The following is an 18,222-nucleotide window of genomic DNA, read 5'->3' as shown; positions in this document are numbered from 1 at the left end:
ATGGAAAGTGTGTTATTGTCATTCCAATCGACTCATTTGGTGGCCGACTTCGTATCTAAGAAATTGCAAGTTTTTTGTTCTCCAATGCCAGAGATGCAGTATGAAAATAATTCCGAAACGTAAACACAGCTTCATGTTGAGATTAAATGGGCTATGAGGGACAGAAGAAGTCATAGCTCAAACATTTCTTTTTTTTGTAATTCAGTGTATTCTATAGCCAACACAGGTCATTGGGGCTGCGTAGCCACGAGAAATACTGCATTCCTCATTTATATTCGGACTCGAAGATAAGCCTTATTATTATTATATAGTCAACAAAATTTCTGAAACGCATTTAACAAGTTAAATTTCATTTTTCAGTTAGTACTTCGTTGTAACCATCTCATTTCTTTTTTTTTTTTTAAAGTTTTAACACTATCTCAGCTGCATTCCCATATTTCTTAAAGTTTACATTCCAGCTTTGTTTCAGTTTTATCATGCGCTTGTTTCACTGATTGTTAATAGTCTACAGGTGCAACCCTAACAGGCCAACTTAGTGAACACAAAGGTTAACACATGTCTTGAATTATTCCAATTTCAGTCATTAAAACCAACAAATGTAATTAATTTTTGTTTCTCTTCTTATATCCAGCTGAATGGTAATTTAATAGTAATATTAGTTTAATTTTGTGTTTAGCGAGACTGCTAGGTCATTCATTTGGTTACCCCTCCAACGAAGACTGCTATATAAACTATAAATATTTTGTGTTGTTCAAATTCCACCTTTATTCTTAAGCAGACGCCAGATTTCTGTATTCTGACCAATTTTGGAGAATGAAAAAAAGTTAGCATGAAGGCAATACTGAGTTGAAAAGGCACAACATTACTAGAGGTACTAGATGTTCTCCTTTTTGATGTCGCTTCCTCAGTGCGGCAGAATTTATACTCTGGATTGAAAATGTTCGGCTTTCCCTTTGTTGGTTACTTTAATTATACAGCAATTGAATTAAGTCTTTCATTTCTTCAGATTTAAAATACACAAATTATGGACTAGCATGCATACAATACTTAAAGGAATGTGGTACTGATATTAAGAATGTTCAGTTGTTTGGCAAGCACTGCAGTTTGAAATTATTTGTGACCAAAAAAAAAAAAACGTGTTGTTATGTTGTTGTTTTTTACAAGTTTCTTCGTATTTTCAAGGTCAAGGTTTTTCATAAGAAACCTTGTTCTAGAGATCTCTCAATTTTTCTAGCATAAACAGTAAAAGCTGCGCTGATGGAGTGACCAGCGCTTGCCCAAAACCCCTGACTAGCTAAGGGGAGCAAACACTTAATGATTGTTGCCTGGGGACGTCACGAGTGAAAGGTCGAGAAACATTGACATAGGGCAGTAGTTTTGCGGTCTTTGACTTTTGTGGACCTTTCATTGATTTCAACAGCTTTAAGTTTTAAGCCAAGTTTTTAAATTTTTTTAAATTAGTTTTTTATTTTACTCCTCATTAGGAAGGCTTTGTCCTCCTTTGGCCATGTCTGGTAACTGAGATAGAGTCTGCCTCTGGTAACTGAGATAGAGTCTGCCTCTGGTAACTGAGACAGAGTCTGCACTCTATGAGACAAGAAAAACTCTACTTTCTTTTTACAACATTTCATGTACGGCAGAGCAATTCTACCTGCTATTAGCTTCTGACAAAACGAACCGGTGAACAGGTCAAGGCCATGCTAATAACGTTACATCAGAAAAAACTACAACATTTCACAAGTTCTAAACATTCAATGAGTTTTGTGGTTCATTGATTGAAAAAGAGAATGTCCCCGTCAATGTTTACATGTCCTACCATTGGACAAACTCAGTGCATTGAATGCGCACCAACATCAACACGAGACCATAACGAACGACCTTGACCTATTCTTATCAAAATCTTTTTTTCTCATTACATGTATTTAAAAACAATGTATATATGCGCGATATATTCTTCCCACATTCTTGACGCCGCGCAGCCTTTCTTTTGTCTGGTTTTGTTATGCATAAACGTATACACCATTTCAAAAGCTTGCAAAAAAAAAAAAAAAAAAAAAGCTGGAGGAAATATATATGTACTGTCAACGCACAGAACTGTATAAAGGGAGAGGAGAAGTGGCGGTGGGGTGGTGACATGCCAGATAAAACTAATGTGAACATTCTGTGCTGGTATCAGCAATTCGCAAATCTTGCAAACTTAAGACTTAGGGCGTTGACACCGTAAACTTTTATGTAACCGTAGCTCAGTTGAAAGCTTAAAGCACTTGATTTATTGTTCAATTTTTATTGAAGTTGTTTTATTGTTTGGTTTCATTAAACATTTAAAATTATTGTAAGACTCAATTAAATACTTAAAAGTGTTGCAAGACATAAATTAACACTTAAAATTATTGTAATACTTAAACTGAACACTTAATTAATTGTCGGGCATTGTTAAACAGTCATGACCAGAAATTAATTCAAGTAACTAAATTAGCGTCCCTAATAAAAAAAAAAAGATGCTTCGTAAAGACTCCTACACAATGATTTACTAATTTAAGGTGCATTGTACAAACAACTAATGATGTCCATAAGTATTTCGTACTGGGAAAAAGGCTTATTTGGCTTGAAAAGAGAGCTAAGAACTGAACAAATAACCATGGCTACTTTTTAACTAAGACAAAATCTATATACAGGGCTTTTTGCAAAAAAAAAAATAGGTGCCGGTACTCAGTGATTAGGTGCCATGAAGCGGATCTTTCTTGGAGAAGGGGATAACATTGGAGACCTGTGTTTTCCACATTTTTAAAGATAATTAAACACACTGGTTAAAACAACAACACATACACTGAGGCTATCTCTGGCAATGTGTAGACCCTGATGCTCCTAAGCTAATCTTGCCGTGTTGCCTATCTAAAATTAGCCACAAAAGATAATGGACCGATGAAGAAAGCGGTAGTGGTGTGATGTGAGTCTTTCTAGACTTTAGAATGTTGTGAAACGTAATCAAAGCGATAGTAAAATATAGTACACATTCTTTGATCGCTAAAGCTAATAGGCCTACTTCATAATTCGAGGTACATTAAATATATCTATATACAAATAAATATACACTTCGTACATAGGGTCGGATTTATGACAGTCCATGGCTGTGCAGGCGCCGAGGGATCTCACCAATAGGGTCTCCTTATTTGAAAATATCCAATGTTTTTTTATAGGGTCTCCTTATTTGAAAAATATCCAATGTTTTTTTATAGGGTCTCCTTATTTGAAAAATATCCAATGTTTTTTTTATAGGGTCTCCTTATTTTAAAAAATATACAATCTTTAACGAAATATGCGTATGAAATATCCAGAACTAAAGGAAATAAGATAAAATGTACAAGTTCTCTCATTCTTTCTTCTTAAATATGACATGCTTTTATTCTTGTTATCAAGCTTATTTGAATATTGATATATATATATATATATATATATATATATATATATATATATATATATATATATATATATATATACATAAAGAAAAAGGATGATTGTTTTCAAGAATATAGGCCTAAACTTAGAGCTGAAAAAAGGCATGATACAAAAGATCTCACCTGTTTGGGATGATGGTCTTCGTCGTTTTTCCAAGTGCCCACATTGTCCAGATACTCCATGTAACACGCGTTGCAACCAGTTCCGAGAATCAAACCGATTTCACAGTTTCTGTCTCCATGAGCTGCAGACATCAATGTGCCAACAGCGTCATTGACAACGGCCACTATTTCAACCTTGCAATTCTGTGGATGAGAAGAGAACTTTAGTATAGACTTCAAGCATCACTCTAAAACCAATAACTTACGAATTGCAGGACATGAGCACAATTTAATCAAGTCAATCTGTGTGCGAGGCTAGACCTCAATGAAAGTTATTTGTAAATATATCTATGATGTTTAATTGTTTAAAAAAAAAGAGAAATCAATTAAAAAATGATTGGTGTAATTCTAAGTTTAAACTTGCTAAACATTTTTAAAAAATATATATTTAGAAAACCTTTTTTAAAGGAAAGCCATCCCGCCTTTTTTTTTATCTTCCGAGACATTTAATCCATTCATTTAACCTTTATAACTCAGAAAAATAAATATTGGTCTGTTCGTTTATTAGCTTTTAATTATAGTTCGATCAATTTGAAAGACCTGCATAGTATTAATCTGTGCACTATTATATTTGTGGGTTGAATCAATGTTTGAGCAAATGTACATTTTAAACCAAATATCTGAGCCTACAGGAGTGCTATAGTTTGATAGAAAATACCAGTTTTGACCCTATGTTCTAATATAGAAAGAAATATTGTGCTAAGTTAATTTTTTTAAGCGCCTATTGTACTGTTACACTGAATGTTGAAAGTGAGAGTTTTCAGCTGACCTAAAAGAATAAAACTCAACCATAAGACTGCAAGCTACCAGAGGTGCCAGGGTCAGATTTTAAAAATACACGCACACACATTCGCGTGAGTGTTTTGAAAACTTGATCCGAGACGCACGTGAGATAAAATGGTAAATATAAACCGAACACACCCTTCTAACCGACAACACACCCTTCTAACCGACAACACACCCTTCTAACCGACAACACACCAAATAAAAATACAGAAAAAAGTCAGAAGTCTTAGAAATGCAACATTGAACCAAGTCTTTACCTAAGTGTACACCAATACATCTCTACTGTAAGTTCTTTTTCCTTCTCGGATAACTTGAAAAAAAAAAAGGGGGGGGGGAGAGAGAGTCAAAGCTTTTCGGTAAATTCGAGTTTCTAGCCTCCTCATTGTGTAGATAAGAAAGTAGCGAGTTCAGTGTATTAAAAAAAAAATAAGTGGAACCCAGAAAGGAAAAAGTTTCAGTCTGCATAACGTTAAAACAAAGTTAGCTGCACACTTTTTGAAACATGTTATCCACTTTTCAACTTTAGTTCCCTAAATATCGAATAATGAACTATCATAATAAAGTTGTTGTTTTTTTCAATTAGCTCACACTTCCTTCGTATTCAAATGATGGAAGAAGGAAGGTGGTCAAAAGACACAAGTCAAAAACTCAAGTACAATTTTTTTTTTACAAGCTAAAATTTCGCATCTAGTGGTATGGCCGGGTGATTAAGTTGGTAGAGCGTCGCGCTAACAACGCGAATGTCGTGGGTCGGTCTCCATGCTGCCAATTTGTGTCTCTCTATGACATATAATGAATGTTTTGTTGACTTTAGTATTTGAACATGAAGTAAGAACTGATTTTTTTTAAATGAATTTTTTTTTCTTAATGTTTCAATACAAGATGCTTACTTTTAAACTCTGAAAACACATCGATCATAATGTGATCACTTATTTACTGGCGTCAAGAAAAATAAACGTCTCGCGGAGTTTTACAAATCAACGCAAACTCAAGTAGTATTTTCCACTAAAGAGAGTCGGCTACAACAACTATAGGCTCTCTCCAGCACGAATGGTGCAACGATTGTATTTTAAGCAGGACCGGATTTACACTTGCAAGAGATAAGGTGCCCCCCCCTTGTAAGGACATTTTTTCTTTGCTCTTTCTGGGTTCTGCATCCATTTTGGGGCAGCCAAGCAAGCGGGGGCCCTAATATATAGCATACATTGCCTATAGGTAAATCCAATACTGATCTTAAAGGATATGGGGAAAAGGCCACCTGCGTATGCGAGTTGTTCATCTTACTGCAACGTCATTCTAAAGCTGTCTCCTAGGGCCTTTCTTTTGATTTCTTAACGGACTAATAAGTAGCTACAGTCTGTGCACACAAAAAAAACAAAAAAAAAAACGGGCCATTCGTTTCTGCATAATTGTCACCATGTGCATGCGCCAAGAAGACGCTACGGTCTCATTGTGCAATATTTTATGCATTCATTCAACTGTGGTCATGTCTTGTGTCTTGTAAGACACCAAACTTGCAGTCCGGATGGTTACGTCAGCGCGCATAACTACAAAAGAGGTCTGGGTGGGTGGGAGACGGCGAGTACAAGGGGCTAGAAAAGGTTTTAGAAGGTTACTTTTTCCATTTCAACTTTTCCATTCCCCCCCCCCCTTCCAGCTTGCGTTTAAGACGAACATGTGGCGCTCCATAAAAAAGACACGTACCTTCATTCGTCCATCACCCCAACAGAAATAAAACAGGCGCCAGAAAAATGACCACACCGTGATGTGGAGATAAGCTGCACATGATCTCTTTTATCCCCCCCCCCTTTTTTTTTTCCTTAGTTTTTTTTTTTCTAAGACGACTTGGATTTGTTTTCACTGAGCCCACCATAGGTCGAGACGCTGTCGTACTTCGGCACTAGAATAGTAACCCACCCTAGCTGGGTCAACGACACGATCTATTGTCAACTGCGATTATGATGTAACACACGACCACACTCTAGCACTTGGCCAGAGTCCAGCACAGAGAGAGTGAGAGAGCAAGGCTAAACAAAGTATAAACTAGGGCCTGGAATATTGCCAGATGGACAACTATCCGCGGTTCTAACGTTAAGGAAGAATGTTGACAACCAAGACCCCGTGTCACTATCATATTTCTAAAATAAGTGGCCTAGATGTATTGTGTATATAATTGGAGGCCCAAGGCGATGTGAATTTTGTTGCCCCAAATGAAAGATTAAAAAAAAAAAAAGCAACTTCGCAACTTATTTAAAACAATAACATTGGGCACAAGTGTCGCTATTTCTTTTTTTTTTTTTAATTATTTCATAGTCCTGTTCGAGACCACCATCAATCGAAGGCCCTAGTTTGCCTATTCCTAATGCCGCCCTGATATATATCTTTTAGTGCTCAATGTATTTATTTAATATTAAATTCGATATGATTTTGAGACATCAACGAAATGTCGTAAAGGCAGTCTCAAACATAAGTATTGCTCCACTTCTAAAATAAAACAGAAAACATCAACAGTAATCACTCTGAACAATTTATTCTCTTGTAATCATTCTGAACAATTTATTCTCTTGTAAATCAATGAAATTCCTAGAACATTTTTTGCCACGCCACTTCTCTTACGGGAACAAAATATCACTAGCTCAAAAAGGTATTTAAAAATTAACACATAGGTTTAAATCTTGCGATATTACTGTTTCAACAGTGCTGGATTGCTTGTGGACACTTCAAAATGTTTATAAGGATATGTCCAATCATTTTGGAGAAAGAATTAGCGAAAAAGAAAAGGCTTACAAGATGCCCCATACCTTTAATATCTTAAGGCTTTATCAAGTATAGACTATAAGTATTTTATTCCTTGTTTACATCATGACATTGCACTGTATGAGTATGTTATATTAATTATAAATAGGCCTACATGAAAGGTTGTAAGAATGTGGTGTAGATCTATTTGTTTAACAACTAGTTCAGCTTTTGATCTCATACAGGTGAATCAATATTATCAATATTTATAGGTTCTCATGTATTGCTAATGTAAAACATTCACTGAATGAACTTATTTTCACAATATTCTGCTGTTTAACATTTGATATCCAGGGATCAATACTAATTCAATGTTGAAACAAAACTATCAGCAAAAATATAAAGACAAAAAAAAATCATACTAGACTCAGATCAATGTCTATTGATGAATTATATTGGCATTTTTCAATTAGGAGATAGGGTGTTATTAGGCCTACATATTGTGATAGGCCTTGCCTTGTAGTTGTTGATGACTGTCTGGCTTCGAAAGATGACTCTGGAGATGTCTGAGTTTCTTGTGCGGGTGTGTTCCATGCAACTCACAAGAACAGGACTTACACAAGTTAACAAGATAAAGAAATTAGTTAATACTCAATGAGGCCACAGTCGAGTCTCTGTCCATAAATACGTGTTATCCCTAAGAAATCCTAACACCAACTGACTTTATGTACTTAGGTAGTCTCTAACCCAACTAAGTCGTGACGTCACTAAGTCACGTTTAAAGTCCGTCAACTATGGTGCGTCTCTGGGTAAACCGATTATACCAAGTGTCTCATAATATATCATCTATGTATCTAGTTTGAAATAAAAGATCAAGAAGTCACAGAAGATTTGCATAAAATTAAACAATTTTCTGCATTTTCAGTACTATACTTTTGTTTTTGCAGGTTAATTAGTTGTTATTTTTTTTTTGTTTAACTGGCTGAGTAAAGCTAGCTGATAAATATAAAGATCTAATTATTTTGTTGAAATTCTCAATATCAGTAAGGATGCGCGGATCTTCAGCCTAAGTGGGAAGAAACTAAGACCGACTATATTCGACCTATTTATGGGGTGCACAGTCAGCGGTATAACGTTTCTGGTGAGTACTCCACTGACGTCAGACAACAGCTTGTGGCCTTAACACAACTGCATTGATTTATCTCACATGTTGTTCAATTTAATGTCTAGGCGAAAAAAAAAAAAAAACTAACAAAAAAACAAAAAAAAAAACACATTGTCAACAATGTATTTATATATAGAGAGATTCGATATGTCTTGAAAATATTAGCTGGCAATACTTTTTAACTTTCTTTTTAATTTTAATTTTTGAACAAATAATTTGAAATAAAATATCTTATTATTTTGTAACCGGATAGATATTCTATTTTGATATCTATATATTTAAGGAACTTATAAGGACAGTGCTTCTGAAAAGATCAACTTGGTATATTTGTTTTTATTGTGTTTTAAAAAGAAGTTCAAACATAGATCTGGACGGCTTGTAAGTCACGTAGCAATGCCATAAAACAGAGAGGGTAGCTTTATAGGAACGTAGCACCTAGATAAAGGCTATTTGGAGTGTTTTTTCGAGGCAAAGGACATAACGTCACATGTCGAGTGCTCTTTGGGAAGAGATTTTAAAAAAGTATGTAGAGAGCTTTGATTGTTGAAAATTTTCTTGACTAGAAGACACTACGTTGTCTTTAGTTGATACTGTTGAATACATAGGCGGGACGTATAGTGGAGTGGGGCAGGGAAAGCTTTTCTATTTGGCCCCAACCGAGACCATTCCTGATAGAAGGCCTGAACATTGGTATGCAACGTCACAACCTGTGGGCTTTTTTTCGACCAATTGCTCGTTGCCACGTCGTACATACCCCAACGCATCCCATAACACTCACATTGCTCCTTGTAATTGTCTGACAATTTTTGTTCTATTACTGTAGTGACATTTTAGTCTTAGTGCTATGTCTGTACATCCACACGATCCATTTTAGTCTTAGTGCTATGTCTGTACATCCACATGATCCATTTTAGTCTTAGTGCTATGTCTGTACATCCACATGATCCATTTTAGTTTCAAAGAGCTAAAAACTGAGGAGGCGCAGTGGCTGAATGGTAGATCCCTTGGCTCCCAAACCTGGGATCCTGTTTCGAATCCTAGTGAAGACAGGGATTTTTTTTCATTTTGGGATCTTTATAAAGCTCTAAGTCCACCCAAATCTATTGGGTACCTGACATTAGTAAAGGCAGTTTGTCGTTGTGCTGGCCACATGACACCCTCGTTAACCCTGGGCCATAGAAATAGATGACCTCTACATCATCTGCCCTATAGATCGCAAAGTCTGTAAGGGGAACTTTTAAAACTATACTGCCACTTTAATGACAAAGTTCTAAGTTTAAGGTATTTTATGTTTTATTTTCTTTATTTCTAATAATTACACATCGCCGACTGGTTCCCTTCTCTCTCTCACACAGTCGCTCTCTTTCTCTTTCCTTCTCTCTTTGTTTTGTGTCTTTCAGTTGTCATTAAGTAGAATAATTTCACATTTCATTGTCTCTATTTTTCAACAAGTCAATATTTCTATTTTTACAAGAGGCGTGAGAGGTGCGAGACCTAACAGCCCTTCAACGAAACAAAATACATTGTGCTGGCTACAGACTCCTCTCGTACTCTCATGGATTAAAAGTGAATGAAATAGAAGCTTACTGTTCGTCTCTTCAGGGCTTCTTGTAGCAGCTGGCAGATATCCTCCCCCACGACACCTTCACAGCGGAAACCTTTGGTCCACTTGGACAGGCGGGCTTTCGCTAAACCTTCTTGTTGGCATGGAAACGAGAAAGTAAAGCCTAGCGGAAGGCAGTGATTGGTCAAGTTGTGTTCATTCACAAATTTGCCAATGCAGTCAGCAATATGATCAAACAGCTGTAAATGAAAATAAAAGCATGAGTCTATTAGAATTTAATTTTCGGGTTTAAACTTTTCACTCAACGAGATCAAGAGAGTATTGACAGACTTAGTTCGCTTCATTTTAGAATTGATAAAGTCAGAACAAGTCATCCAAAAAAAAAGTGGGGGTGGGGGAGGGGGCTAATAACTATTTTGCTAAAGTGTATACTGAATAGCCAATAAAAATGTTTATTGGACCCTTTAGACCTCATTGACTCCCTTCTACACTAATAGTGAAGAGTAACTACTGGTCACTCGTTTGGTCGCAGATTGTAAAGTCCTATGTCAGAATAAAGATCAAATCAGTCGCCATTTTGTTCTCTACATAGAGGAAAGCAGCAAATGGCAGCAGATGGCATCTGAAAGAGATTGTAGATCTCTCACAAAGGTTTCGGGAGTAGCGGGACACACATTTGAGATCCGAAGAAAGGCCCTTGCTGAAGCAAAGGCAGACGACGGAAAGAAAACTTAAGCAGACCCCCCCTCCCTTTTGCCGCGGAAAAAGGCTTGGTCTGCATTAGATGTGCCAAAATATGCAGGTCGCAACTGAGTTTGCTTCATCATGGGAAACAGGCTACTGCATCATCCCTTATTCTTCGGCATCGAAGACAATGCCTTAATAGAATCAATGGATTAAAAAAAACAAAAAACATGAACGATAGTTCCTCGGGCTCCTGATCGGAGCAAGACAGCAATTAGGGAACGTAAATGCGGTTTCCGATCTTCTGGCTACACGATTCCCTCGTAAACTCAAGACTACATAAAAGGTGATCTTAAATCTACCTGAACCATTGTATCTCAAAGTAGATCTACTTAACCACATAAGCCGACTTAATGTATTTTCAGTTAGCCTAATATTATCTAACATTAAAAAGTGTGTAGGCCGACTAAGAAATACTTCCAGGGCAAGGTCGTTGGGCGGGGAAAAACACAGCAGAAGTAAGAACTTTGACTATAGTCTACTTTCTTCATGTATGAGAATGTCCATCTGTTCGTCAAACTAAATGTGGACGTCTCAAACCTGAGCGGCATCTATAGAACGACTTCTCTTATGTATTCATTTGTTTGTCGATGTTGGCCATTAGTGGGACAATTAACCTAATCATTATCAGATCTGTGTCAGTGCGAAGAATAGTAAAGTTTAAAAAAAGCAGGGATACACTGCTGTACACAATGAAAAAAGCAAATCGAGCCTGTGTATTTTTTTTTGCCCACAAATTTACAAATTATTGCCCATTTTGTACTAGCACAGAACGAGAGAAAAATTTAAAACAAAATCTAAATGTTTTTCTTTATTCCTAGATCTATACTTTTATCACTGTCCCACGTTCTCTTCCTGGAATCTTTTTTTTTTTAGAAGCCTATCAAAGTTTCCGTTCAGCTTGCCAACAACGAGAGGCCAAAAGTGACGGAAGCCTGTTCCAAACTATCAAACCTCTAAAAATCAATCTAAAGATTGTCACTAAAATACGAAAGCACGCTTAGCGGGTTCTTTTTTTAGCGCTTCCCATCCCCACATTCATCAAAGCTTGTCCCGTGTTTTAAATAACATGACATTGTCTTATTGTCTTTATTATGGAATCACATGTACATATCAAATGATATTTTGAAACATATGGTATCAAATTAAGAGAGGAATTCATTTTTTAAAACTCCTCATTTCATAACATTTTGCGGGAGCATTAGTTTCACTGTTTTCTGCTCTGACATAACAAAACATCAGTCAACATTGCGGCGATACGTTTAGCCAATACATGTACACCTTACGTTTAGCCAATACATGTACACCTTACGTTTAGCCAATACATATACACCTTACGTTTAGCCAATACATGTACACCTTACGTTTAGCCAATACATGTACACCTTAGGCCTTAGGTAGATGTTATTGCAAAATGTTCTCTTACTCACACAGGATAGCCTACACCAAAAATCTATTTATAGGTTTTCCACCATGTATGAGAATCACTAATAGATAGCAAACTCTGGGGGTGGTCTGTGGTTAAAAAATAACTGAAATAATAGATCTAAAAGTTCAAAATAATTACCTGGGTCCCTGTTCCCAACATTATTCGCTGCGGGATCAAGTATGTTTTACTTTGTATGTCAATATCTACAGCCTGAAGTCTGACCAATAAAACTCTAAAGTTGGTGCCTCCCAAATCCAAGGCAAGAAATTCACCTTTTTCTGTAACCAAAAAATAATAATTTGTAACAAATACAATTTTTTTAATCCAACGAAAGTAGATAACATAATACCAGCTAAACTTTTTACCAAAGTGCCCATGTATAAAACATCGCCTAAAGAAGTTAAATTCTAAATGTAAATATTGACCAATATTCTAATTTTTTTTTTTCGGATGCTTGAAAGATTGTCAATACCTGAACCGTCCGGTAGAGACCTTACAAAAGTGGGAAACATTTTAATGTCAGCCATAGTGTGTGACTGTTTACGGAGACCATTGTTCATTTCTTGATGCAGGAGTGCCATCACACGTTTGTAAGCTGCCCCGGAGAGTTTGAATCCCTTGACAAAGGTTTCAATCTAAAAAAAAAAAAAAGTAGTTATACATTACTCCGCAGCTAATATAAAAAAAATGAACACACGCATTACTACGCAGATGATATATTACTTACATTAATAGAATAGAGACAGCTTGAACTTTATTGAAGAAAAAAAAAGGAGGGAGGGAGGGTGTTGAAAGAGCTCTACGCTGAAAACTGTGGTGTGTGTGTGTGTGTGTGTGTGTTTTGGGAGAGGGGTGGAAGAGAGCATTATAAGTTGAAAACTAAGAAACAACACTCACAAAAATTCAGAAAAGGTCAAAGGCATTTAAAAACATGAATTAAAACTTTGTAAAACTGTGAGTACATAAACAGATAATCTGTTGATCTTGACAACCGGAAACATGAACGGATAGGTCATTTGGATCAAAACTAAACTGACATAGGCAGGCAGATTCAGACAGCTGGAGGTCACTTACAAAGGCCGCAGGATTTGAGACCAAAAGAAAATGCGCTGCGGCGCTGCCGAGGAAAGACGTAGACGGCGAAAAGAAAATCTAAACCCACCACATGCGGACAGTTATTATGCCTGCGCTAGATGTGGCAAAATATGTAGGTCGCAGCTGGGGCTGCATTGTAATGTGAAATACTGAATTCCTCATTAATCTTCGGACTCGAAGACAAGGCTCATTAAACGCATAAGGGAAACTGAAACATCTTTCAGAGAAGGAGAATAGCTAAGACTTCCATCCTTGTGACTTGCATGCAAAAGCTCTTTTGTTGGGGGAGGGGGGGGAGGGGAGTGGAGGAGAGTAGACCGTCGATTATGTAGAAGAATAGAATATTTATACAAAGCTTACATCAACTCACTCTGTCTCTGTGTCTAGTAAAATAAAATATTAACACGTTATTTCTCCCACGCCCATTTTCGGATCAAGTTGAAACTTTTCACAATTATTTATTGTACCTAACAAAAAATGAATCAATTTTAAAAAGTAATTATTTATTTAGTTTGATACCAACAAGGGAAATTAATCCTTCAGTATTAAGCAATATGGCTATATGCGGGGTTTTGGTAGATTTCGGGAAAAGGAAATACATTCTACATTATTAAGAGATATATAGTAAATGTTGAGTTATTCCCCTGAAATAAGCTTTGTTTTTTTTTTTAAGTATTTTTAAAAATAATTTGTTTCTTTGTTGTCTCGGCAGATACAATTATTTCAAAATTAATCAATTAAAATAGACTATTTTCTAAGTTTACATTTACATTTCCGTATGTTTATCAATGAATAACTTTAGAAATTCTGTCTTATACGGTACATTCTGTCTTATGATGCTAAATACATTTTAACTTCCTCAGTTCTTAATTAGCCTACTCCTCAAATATGCCTATATATTCATAGAACATTTTTCTGTTTCAAAAACTCTTTGCGCAAGTAGATCTATATAATTTTATAATTGATATTTGCATCTAAAGTGAATCTAAAAGGCAGAGAAGAGATGGAAAAAGAAAATAAGAGAGAGAGAACGAGAGAGAGAGAGCGAGAGAGAGAGGGAGAAAGAGAGAGAGAGAGAGAGAGAGAGAGAGAGAGAGAGAAGGAAGCGGAGCGCTGGAACAGAGGAAAGAGACTGAGGAGAGGGGGCTTCAATTTTTTTTTTCAATAGTTTGTTTAGTTTACCCCACCAGCCCTCACTATCTTCACGATTTCTCAACAGATCCGGATCTAATGAGCTGCAAAGCGTACGAGGCACTGTGTCTCGAATCTGAATTTGTTCTAATTATCACATACAGTAAAACGATATAAGCCAATCATGATTCTTCGCTGGCTATTCGCAAAGGGTCTTAAGATTCCACAGCCGTCCTTGGTTTCAGAATGAACATTAGGTCCCTAAATAGCCTATGTCTATCTTGAACTCTTAGACTAAGTTTTAACGTATAGTATAGTGGGAACTATACTATACTAAATAAGGAATCAGGTTTTGTATTTCTTCGTATTTCTTCGTATGATTCAAAAAGTTGGAAGGGTTGCTCTTGCCCATTTTTTTCTCTTTTGGAATACTTTGTACTGTAGGAACAAATCTAAACAAATAAGTTTCTAGGGCGCTACCTAACATATTATCACCATTGTCGGTCGTAGCCTTGGAAACAACAGTTTTGAATATTTAACCCATTTGTTAAGCTCTCACGGTATTGTGTTAGATAACTATTCGCTGATACAATTTTCTAGTATGGTGCCGTTTGAGCAAAACGAATAATATTTTGCATATTTTACTACAGAAGTCACTTCAGTAACTGTTGTTGACATATCTGATGTGGTCAATTATTTTGAATAGCAGTTCAAGTAGTGGATTCAGTTGATTCTGAAAGGGGTGCTACCAGATGCACATCTTTTAAGAAATGGAAAAGACGCAAGACCCATAGAACCGCGAGGCCGTGGGCCCACACCACCTACGCCTTGCTCCGCCTCTGAACAAAATAACAGGCACTTCCTATGCCTTTTTTTTTTTACAATTTAATATTATGTTTGCAATAAAATTGTTTATAAGCCCCTATTGACTTCTACTCCACCTACATAGCCTACAAATATGACTTAATGCTAAATATTTATTTTGTAATCTTATGCACTGAAGGTAACTAGACTAGGTCTATTCTTCTAACTTGAGAACATTTCTGACATACAGTTTGACCCCAACCTCGAAACTAACAACATATATATTAATACCAGCGCGCATTACTTTGACCTTGGATGAAGACATTTTTTTCAACCTCGACTGGGGGTGTGTTGACACACACACCGTTTCATCCAATCAAAAACTGCGAGGTCTGTACGTCAAATAACGATTTTGGAAAACATCCAACTGGATCTAGATCTAGTTGCTTTTATTTGCCAGGTTGTTCACACAACAGGAATTTAAACGGGAAGGGGTACATCTGATACATGTTTCACACTTAAATGTTTTACTGGCAACTAAATATATATACTAATGTTATATTACCGAACACAAAATAAAAGCTTTTATTTTATAATGTTTCTAAATCCTTTGTTTATGCTGATAATTAGATCTAATAGCCTATTTTGATTGCATCATCGATAATAAAAACACACTATTTTCCCTATATAACAACCAACTACAACAACATCAAATGATTTAGTAACGATATCATATTTATACTCTTCTGGCTAAATATTAAAAACAAATACATGTAGGCGGTAGGCCCAAATTATAACAAAAATTGGTCATGTTGACTGCTGTCCAAAAAGTTCGACAGTTGTTATCTAAATATTTATAATTGATGTATAAAATTATGCAGAAAAAAAAATAATTCTTGTAAAATCAGATTTATTATTTATCATAAAACAATAGTATAACATAGTATAGCACATTTATAAGTGATTTTTTAAAATGTATGCACAAGTTATTCTTCTCGACAAAATAATTAGGTTAAACATTTCTCAGTAGATTTCTTTGTAAAAAAATATGTTACCTTTTCATATTTAGTTAGTTGCTCTGTGGTGGCTGGCATGGCTAAAGCTATTGTATGCTACACAATTCACAATATCAGTACAGGCCTGCCAGAATAATCAACCTTATTTTATCTCCAAGTAGCTTTGAGAGTCTAGTCCAAAATGAAAACACTGGCGTCTATCTAGACAACGAAGCAGAAGTGAGACTGACAATATAGCCAAGAAAGTTAACGGCCGTGTGTACCAGATCTCATTAATATGCATGAGCCCTCATGCGTCATTGAGCCGACTAGATCCCGAGTGCAGCCGAATCGTAGGCCAGACGGGGTTAGTAGGTCGGCAGTCGTAACATTGGTTATAAGACATTTCAATGCACAAAACTGCTACGTTACTATCAGTTTGCCCATTTTGTTTATTCATAGATAGGCCTTATATAGATTTTTTTAAAAGCTTAATTACCCATATTCAACTACATCCCAGTCATGACCCTAACAATCACACTGGGAGGAGCTAACATTTATTTTCTTTAAAAATCTGTACATGTAGCATGATCATTTTTGGACGCTGTTTAGGTTTTACAGCAAAAGGTAATACGCCTAAAACAAAATATATATTAGCCTAGCCCTAGACCTTTATTAGGAACATATACACTTACTCTTCATAGCATAATTTGAAAGGCTTATATTTTAACGAAATTGAACACTCCACACATTCGGAATATTTAGCGGAACACTGCTTTTTTGGGGCTGGATTTTTCAATTTGTTTAAATAAAATTAAACAACAACAAATGAGTAAACCATATTTTAAATTAAGAATTATTTCTAAAGTATAAAACACGATATTGGCAATCTAAGTTCTAAAATCTGGTGTGGCGTCAATCCTGTTTCTAGACTTGGACTTTGTTGCAGTGTAATTAAGGAAATCCTGCTTCGCACAAATAGTTTGTTATGACACTGAAGCTTATTTTAAAATATTTTGGTAGGCCTACTCTTGAGAAAAAATCGACCAGAAATAATAAAATTGTTGATCTTTTATTGTATCTTTGTTTCAAATTGGAGTAATAATTTAGATCAGTTCAAAATTCATAGTATGTTATAGAATTTATTTTTTGACCACGAAGAACTTTTTTTTTTTACACCAATTTGAAAACACTTAAAATTACTTTATATATATATAATATATATATATATAGCTTGGGATCTTCTTGAAGCTGTCAGGTATAGTTGAGCCTTCGGCTCTTGGAACTCCATGATCCCTCTCACCAAACTTAGTTTGGTCATATTGCATATCATCCTAATTAAACTAATTATGAATACTCAAAAGGAAATTTTAGACATTTAACTATAGCTGTCTCTGAAAAATACGAAAAAGCCTGCAGCAGGCTTAGGAAATATAGGACCTAACGATGGTTCGGAGAGAAGTCCATGAAGACGCCTTGTTGGCAACGTATTTCATAAGAGGAATATATAATGTATTGTTAGCAAAGTAGATCTAAATAAGTTAGTGAATAAAAAGAACTTTTTAATTTTTTTAAAAACTTCAACTCAGTTGTCTACATTAACTCTACAAAGTACATGGAAACAAAATGTGAAATATGTTTTCAACTTTAATCATTTGAGAAATAGACCTGGCCTATATATATCTTCTCATTTGAAGGAACGTCTAAAATGGATAAGGTAGACTTAGATTAAGACTGCTTTATTGATTCAAATAGAAATTTTTTGTGATTACAAGGAATCTTTTCTCATATAAAGACAACACAACAGAAACATACACATACATAGAACAGACACAATTTAACATGCGATTACACACAGGCATCTTGGTAAGATAAAAGACCTAGATATTGTATATTGTTGAGTGCTAAGAGAACAAACGAATATCAAAACCTCACAAATGAAAGACATCACAACTAATAAATAAAAATCAACATCTTCAAAAACCAGTGTAAATAAATCCATCAGAGATATTATTTGCATTACTTTCGGCATTATGATCATATTGTTTATAAATGATTAAAAAGTATATAGGCTTATTGCCTGGTTGTTGGAGTACCGTATATTAAACAATATTTATTTATATTATTTACGATTCAAGTTTATTTTTATCTGGCAG

At 35.6% G+C, this 18,222-nt stretch overlaps 2 protein-coding genes across 3 annotated transcripts in view; one reads left to right on the top strand and one right to left on the bottom strand.

Annotated features, from left to right (window-relative positions):
- The window catches only part of LOC106072665 (hexokinase type 2-like), a 30,809-nt gene extending 14,463 nt beyond the window's left edge, over positions 1 to 16,346 (bottom strand). Inside the window, exons 1-5 of one of the 2 annotated variants that reach the window (XM_056009064.1) lie at positions 16,127 to 16,345; positions 12,514 to 12,676; positions 12,180 to 12,319; positions 9,892 to 10,107; positions 3,579 to 3,761 (exon numbers count right to left, since the gene is read on the bottom strand). In XM_056009064.1, coding sequence (XP_055865039.1) covers positions 3,579 to 3,761; positions 9,892 to 10,107; positions 12,180 to 12,319; positions 12,514 to 12,676; positions 16,127 to 16,165 — 741 coding nt within the window. In that variant the 5' untranslated portion in view covers positions 16,166 to 16,345. Of the gene's footprint in view, positions 1 to 3,578; positions 3,762 to 9,891; positions 10,108 to 12,179; positions 12,320 to 12,513; positions 12,677 to 16,126 lie in introns of both variants that reach the window. The other variant, XM_056009066.1, reaches the window with a different exon arrangement.
- A 238-nt stretch (positions 16,347 to 16,584) lies between these two features.
- Positions 16,585 to 18,222, top strand: part of LOC106067279 (uncharacterized) — a 39,716-nt gene continuing 38,078 nt past the window's right edge. The window contains exons 1-2 of the mRNA XM_056009043.1: positions 16,585 to 16,693; positions 17,656 to 17,783. The gene's annotated coding sequence lies outside the window, so the exon portion shown is untranslated. The remainder of the gene's footprint in view (positions 16,694 to 17,655; positions 17,784 to 18,222) is intronic.

The sequence above is a fragment of the Biomphalaria glabrata genome, chromosome 1 (assembly GCF_947242115.1).
Source record: "Biomphalaria glabrata chromosome 1, xgBioGlab47.1, whole genome shotgun sequence".
NCBI lineage: Eukaryota > Metazoa > Mollusca > Gastropoda > Planorbidae > Biomphalaria > Biomphalaria glabrata.
This window is presented reverse-complemented; position numbering and strand designations above follow the sequence as displayed.